This window comes from Mastomys coucha, unplaced genomic scaffold (assembly GCF_008632895.1).
Source record: "Mastomys coucha isolate ucsf_1 unplaced genomic scaffold, UCSF_Mcou_1 pScaffold21, whole genome shotgun sequence".
Taxonomy (NCBI): Eukaryota; Metazoa; Chordata; class Mammalia; order Rodentia; family Muridae; genus Mastomys; species Mastomys coucha.
The window spans coordinates 29175278-29182185 of NW_022196904.1; the positions used below are offsets into that span (position 1 = coordinate 29175278).

The 6908-nt window shown below is 38.2% G+C and overlaps 1 protein-coding gene across 3 annotated transcripts in view; it reads right to left on the reverse strand.

Annotated features, from left to right (window-relative positions):
• Positions 1-6908, reverse strand: part of Uri1 (URI1 prefoldin like chaperone) — a 64189-nt gene that overhangs the window by 17856 nt on the left and 39425 nt on the right. For all 3 annotated transcript variants that reach the window (XM_031386247.1, XM_031386246.1, XM_031386245.1), the window contains 2 exons: positions 4929-5007; positions 3556-3691 (listed from right to left, as the gene is read on the reverse strand). In XM_031386247.1, the coding sequence (XP_031242107.1) occupies positions 3556-3691; positions 4929-4931 (139 nt within the window). In that variant the 5' untranslated portion in view covers positions 4932-5007. The remainder of the gene's footprint in view (positions 1-3555; positions 3692-4928; positions 5008-6908) is intronic.

Genomic DNA, 6908 nt, shown 5'->3' on the forward strand with positions numbered 1-6908 from the left:
TATATATATATATATATATATATATATATATATATTTGTTATTCTAACCACCCTGGTAGGGCACTTCCTGTGGTTTCAAGTTACCAATTCATTTTGTCAAAGTAGAAAGTCAATTGTGGAGAAAGGATGCTATTTTCAAATACAATGTTAAAACAACTGTGCACTCACTCTTAAGAAAAGTGAACCCTGACTTAAACCACATACCTAAAGCAAAATTAACTTAAAACATGAGCAAAATCATAGCTACTGAAGGTAGGTAAAGAACTCTTAAATATAACAACCACTCTAACAAGAAAGGCAACAAAGGACTTCAAAATTAAAAACTGTTCTGGAAAAACACAATCAACTAAGAATGAAAAAACAGGATATAGACAAGAGAAAACATAAGCAAATCATATATTCAGAGGAAGAGACAGCTTCAACATGTGTAACAAACTCTCAAAACCTTTTCGAGTTCCTGAAAAACATAACCCTTTTGGGGCTGGAGAGATGACTCAGTGGTTACATGCACTTGCTGTTCTTCCAGGGGAACCAGATTCAATTACCAGCAACCACATGGTAGGTCAAAACACCAGTTTTCAGGAGAACATGCTCTCTTCTGGTCTCTGTGGTCACAGTCTATATGTGATATAGATATATACATGTAGGGAAAATACTTATACACATAAAAATCAATCTAGAAATATATTTTAAAAAAATTACAGCCCAGGGCTGGAGAGATGGCTGAGAAGTTAAGAGCACTGACTGCTCTTCCAGAGGTCCTGAGTTCAATTCCCAGCAACCACATGGTGGCTCACAACCATCTGTAATGGGATTTGATACCCTCTTCTGGTGTGTCTGAAGACTATGACAGTGTACTCATATATACAAAATAAATAAATCTTAAAGAAAAAAGTCTGCTCATCTTTGATAAGGTAACACATGTTCACTATGAGACCCAGCAGCAGCTCCATTCACACTTGCTACACATGTCCTTCCAAAGCACTGAGAAGATCTATGCATGGATATCAAGGCTACTCGGCAACAGAATCAAATGAGCTCTGATACAAACAATTCAAATAAAACATTAGAGCAAGTAAAAAGCCATTCTCCAAAGAAACAAAAATGCACTTGCAAAACATTCTAGAAAAATGCTAATGAATAGTAATGGAGAACAAATCAGTGATTGTCAAGCCTCAGAAGCTGATACAGAGTGAATCCACACACAAGGCAACATGTGGTATGATCCTGCATCCTGACCTCAGTACTTATGCACACTCATAGTGGTGATGGCTAAGTAGGTCAATGTACATGTCATAGCTCACAGAATAGTATTCCAAACAAAATTTTAAAAGAAGTATGAAAAGATATGTTCTTATTAAATAGCAAAAAGAAAGTTAACACAAAGGGAGGGTGCTGAGCTTGTCCTCTTCCCACAGCTCCAGGTCCCTGAGCTGTGACTGTCAGTCCACTCTGGTCCTCACTATGACCACCTTCTGGGAAGTGGAAAGCGGCAGAAACTCAAGACCTGCCCTGCCTCAACCTCTCAAGTAGTGGGATCACAAGCCTATATCAAGAGGACAAAGCTGTAACTTCTATATGCAAAGACCTCTTTCCACCTTGTCATTACCTGGTCAACAATGAAGCACCTGACTACATGTTTAAGTTGATATTTCTTTTCCTTTAAGAAAAACATAGGGCAGCAGTCCCACCTATCTACAGTCCCGCATCAGCTTCAGTTACCCACCATCTTATATGAAATGGAAAATTCCAGAAAAAAAAATCCTAAATGTTAAATTGCATGTAGGCTGAGAAGTATGATGAAATCTCATACTGAGCAGGGCACCCAGGCCACCAAGCCTCCCTCTGTACAGAACACTTGTCACCTAGCCTGTTTGGTCATCAACTCAAATAGCATAGGACTGCTGTGTTCAAGCAGTCCTTGTTTTAATAATGGCTCAGAGCATAAGAATAACACTACACAGTGGAAAGGCCAAAGAGGATCCACAAAGGGATTCAATTAAGAAAAATGATGAGGGCTGGCTAGATGACTCAGCAGGTAAGAGCACTGACTGCTCTTCTGAATTCGGATCCCAGCAACCACATGGTGGCTCACAACCACCCGTAATGAGATCTGACACCCTCTTCTGGTACGTCTGAATTATGACGGAGCGAGCAGGGCCAGAGCAAGCAGGGCTGGCAGAGGTCCTGAGTTCAATTCACAGCAGCCACACACATGTTGGCTCACAGCCATCTGTACAGCTATAGTGTACTCATACACATAAAATAAATCTTTAAAAAAAAAAGAAAGAAAAAAGATGAATGTTCATCTTAAATATGGAATGAAAAGAATGAGACATTGAAGTTGTTAAGATCTGTAAGATCTATATGCAAAACAAAAAAAAAAAAAAGAAACTCACATTATTCCAGAGCCACACCTCAACTAGGAAAATTGCAACCACCACTCGTGCTAAGAGCCTAGTTAAGATGGAAGCTCCTAGTGAGAGGACTCTGGATCAGCCACCAGGGACTGGATCATATGTACCTTTTATTATTAAGTGTCAAGTTTAACAATACACTTAGACTTTCTCCAGCTATTATACATTAACTACACTGTGAGTGAAAGCCTCTGAACCTTCTTATCCTCTTAGACTCTATGTACTTAGATGTGTCCCTAACAATTTAGATAAATATCTATCCCAATTACACACCTACACTTGATTCACAATTAGTCTCCAACAATAGTTTCCAGAACTTCACAGAATACATGAGTTTTCCAACTAGTACCCATTCCTGGATAACTGAAATTATTTCAGCTTTAGAAAAGTCAGCTGAATTTAGTATAATGACCTCATTTATACAGGAGAGTCCTCAAATTTATTTTCAAATACACATTTGCTAGAAGGTTAAAAGCAGATAGGGATGATATACCAAATTTACAAATGTTATTATAAAAATATCAGACTAGAAATTAAATAAGCTTACTGTCATAATGCAACCAAGCCAGAGCTCAAAGTCATGCATCCAGGTATATATACTGAATAAGAAACCGGGTAAACGAAAACAAAATGGCCATACAAGATGCGGCAAGACGTCAAGTTACCTACAAGCAACACCTTTCCACATCTGGTCTTTTTAATAAATGAAAACGAGATTTCCTACAAACCAAAACCACATTTAAAATGTCCTAACTTTTATAAAGAGGAATATTTCTGATTTCATGACAAAGAAAATAAATTACTCCTGCGTCCCAGAGTATTAAAAGCAGAGGCATATGAAGCAACAAGACAACAAGCACAAGTATAAAATGTCCCTAAATCCTGTCTCAAGGTCTATCCAGGGAGTGTTGTAATGCCTCTGTTCACAGTTCATACCTTTGTAAACACGGCAAGTGGGAAGTATTTCCAACCTCCATTCTCAAACACTGCTTATCCTTAGATTATCTATAATCCAGAACAGCAAACAGCCTGGACTAGCAAGTCTGACAGTTCTCCGGTCAGAGCATCCCCAGCTCTGGAGCCTGTGAACTGATACAAACACAACAGAGAACAGAACATCTTCACAAGAAGTACCTACGTTCTTTCCGATGCTCAACTAAACCCACAGCCTGTTTTGCTGAGCACTTTGCAAACCAGTTGTCGCCAAGTAAAACAGTGACTTCATTAGTGTGGACAAGTTTTCCTGGCATGAAGGCAAGAGGGCCGAATGGTACCTATTGATTTAAAAAAAAAGATAAAAGAAAAGCAAAAATTTTAACATATATTTTTAAAACATTTAGCATGAGAAACCCTATATTACTGAGTTCTTACCTATGCACTACAAAAAATAAAATGTCAATTTCCCAGAATTTAACACTGTATTAAAATTTTACCAGGAGCTTTTGGTTTTTCACCTCTCTTCACTCCTGGTCCCCCCCTCCTCTCTCTCTCTCTCTCTGTCTGTCTATTTCTCATCTCATCTCATCTCATCTCATCTTATCTCATGGCCCAGCTCAGTTTAGACCCTTCCAGATGTCTCTGGCTGTTCTCTCCCTCATATCTATAATAAAACTGGTCTCAGCCACAAAAAAGGAAAGAAAGAAAGAAAGAAAGAAAGAAAGAAAGAAAGAAAGAAAGAAAGAAAGAAAGAAAGAAAGAAGTTACCAGAAAAATCTATAGAAAATTGTACTAGGCTAATAAGTCCAAGTTAAAACAGGAAAATAAATCCACAGCATACTTCCAAGACAGCTCTTAGAAGAAAGTAGCGCTGTCTATGAATGTTTACATATTTCGTTAATCCTTAAGTCTAAATGAAACCAAAACAGTAATAAACTGTTGTCATTGAATACTTTTTTTGATACCTAAAACTATGTTTTGAAGGTAGGAACTAACAGTTGTATTTATCTACCTATCCATACCTAATCTATGACAGCACAACAAATCCTGAAGCACACTACTGTAGTAGTGGAAGCTGCAGCCAAGAGCTCAGCACAGACTGTGTGTCACAGAGGAAGGTCATTCAAAAGGAAACTATCAACACCTCTCATATAAAAATCAATGTTCTGGGGTTTAATTCCATGACTTACCAGACATTATGGCTTACTCTTGCTTTGGCTAACAGGAAATAACTGAATACATATTCCTATCATAATTAGTTTATATATAAAGGAAATAACTGAATGCCATATTCCTATCATTATTAATTTATATATATAAATATATTTACATACCAAATGTCACATTTTTGCTAATATTTGTTATTAAACCATAAGAATATACACAATTATATACAAATTATTGTATTGGTTTTGTTTCAAGGCTTAAGAAAACAAACCTTCCTTACTAGGGAGACACCTTTAACAGCATACAGTTTGTGAACTGTCAGACATAGCAAAGGGAAATCCTATATTTCACCATTAGACTGTCTATATCAAACAACATATGACTCTAAAAGGAACACAGTGAACATACCATGACGTCGTAAGACAACTTGTCAGGCAAGGTCCTCAGCCTCTCTTGAAGAGCACTATAGTCATTGTCTACTTTCTCCCTGATGAGGAAAACACCAAACACAAAGTGAATGCATAGACCAGAATCCCATTGGCTGCACCCAGCAGTTTACACCACTAAAAGTTTACAAGGTTCAGCAATGGCATTGTTTTCCCATACATTCACACAGAAATGAAAACTCGTTCTGAAATAGAACACTCACATCTTGACAATTAGCTTCTTAAGGCTGGAGATGGTCTAGTCTAATACACTGTCAAAATTAAGGAAATGTGAAGGGGGCTGATATTTAGAAGGAGCCAGGAACTCAAACTGAAAAAAACAATATATATGTGTGTATATATATATATATATATATATATATATATATATATACACACACACACACACACACATATATATACATATATACACACACACACACACACACATATATATATATACACACACACACACACATACACATACACACACACACCTACACACCCATACCCCTTCTGAGTACACAAACAGATTGTACAGTAGAGCCTGTGGACACTCGATGCATCAGGTACTTCAGTCCTTATCAAAAAAGTTAAGCTCAAAACCTGGGGTCATCAACTCTTCTTATGTGAACAAGGTAAGAAATCCAGTCAAGAACACACACATACACTCACACACAAATGAGGCAGCAGTAATGCAAAAAGCATTTCAACTAGTCTCTGAAATCTGTTTCAGGGTGTATCAAAACAGAGCTGCTAGCCAGTCATAATGGCTCATGCCTGTGACCCTAAAACTAGAGAATAGGAGGCAGGGGGATCAGGAGTCATTCTTGGCTGCATAGTGAGTTCAAAAGCTGTACTCAAAGCTGTTCAAAAGCTGGCTAGGTTACATGAGATCCTGTCTCAAAGAAAATAAGGGAGAAAGGGAGTGGGGGAATCCATTTAAACAACCCTAAGATGTGACTCAATGTGACCTTGCTGGAGCAGAGAGCAGCATGTGTCCAAACTGTTCCTCCACAGGCTTCAGCCTCCTGGGAATCAATCACCCTTCTTCCTGAGCCGAAGCATTTGCCTACACTGAGATGAAACTTCTTTGGAAGTCAAGTTTCCTAAGGACTTTTTGCTAGGATAGAGGCTGCAAAAAATTCTAGAACACTGAACTATCCTCTTAAAAGATAACAAAAACAGTTAAGTTCACCAAGTAATTTAAATGAACATATACTGTCAGACTAAAATTTATCCTGAGTACCATGTAGGTAATCACCCAAATACTAAAAATGGCTCTGCTACAAGTCGTGGCATTGCCGTTGGTTTACTCCTTAGCTCTACTACAGCAGTACTAGCATAAAAAAATTATCCACTCTGTCTTAAGATCTCAGAGAATTTCACGTGTGTTGCTATTTATCCTGAAAAAACTAAACCTCCTGCAGTAATGTCACTCACCATTTTTCTCTCATACAAGGTAGCACAGAAAGAAAACAGGAAAGAAACACTGGAGAGAGTCAATCTCCTGTATCCTCTCAAAGCAGACACCCAGCTAACCAAGGTCTTCTTACTCTCACACAAACTCTCATTTTCTAAAGTTCAAGTACTCTATATAAACTCTCCCCAAAACGCTTATCTATTAAAAAAAAAAAAAAAAAGCTTATCTACAAACTGTCTACTATGGAATTTCTTTTGTGTATGTCTATGTGAGAGAGTGCACAGGCACATGTGGAAGCCAGAGATCAACACTTGAGTCTGCAATCACTTTCCACCTTACTTTTGAGATGAGGTCTCACCAATTCAGCTAGACTGGCTGGCTAGCAAGCTCTAGGGGTCTTCCTGACTCTGACTCCCCAGAACTGAGGCTATGGGTGCACACCCATTTTTTTTTACATGGCACTGGGGATCAGAACTCAGGTCTTTCCTGCTTGTACAGCAAGCATTTTACTGACAACCACCTTCTTAGACCCTGTTATTG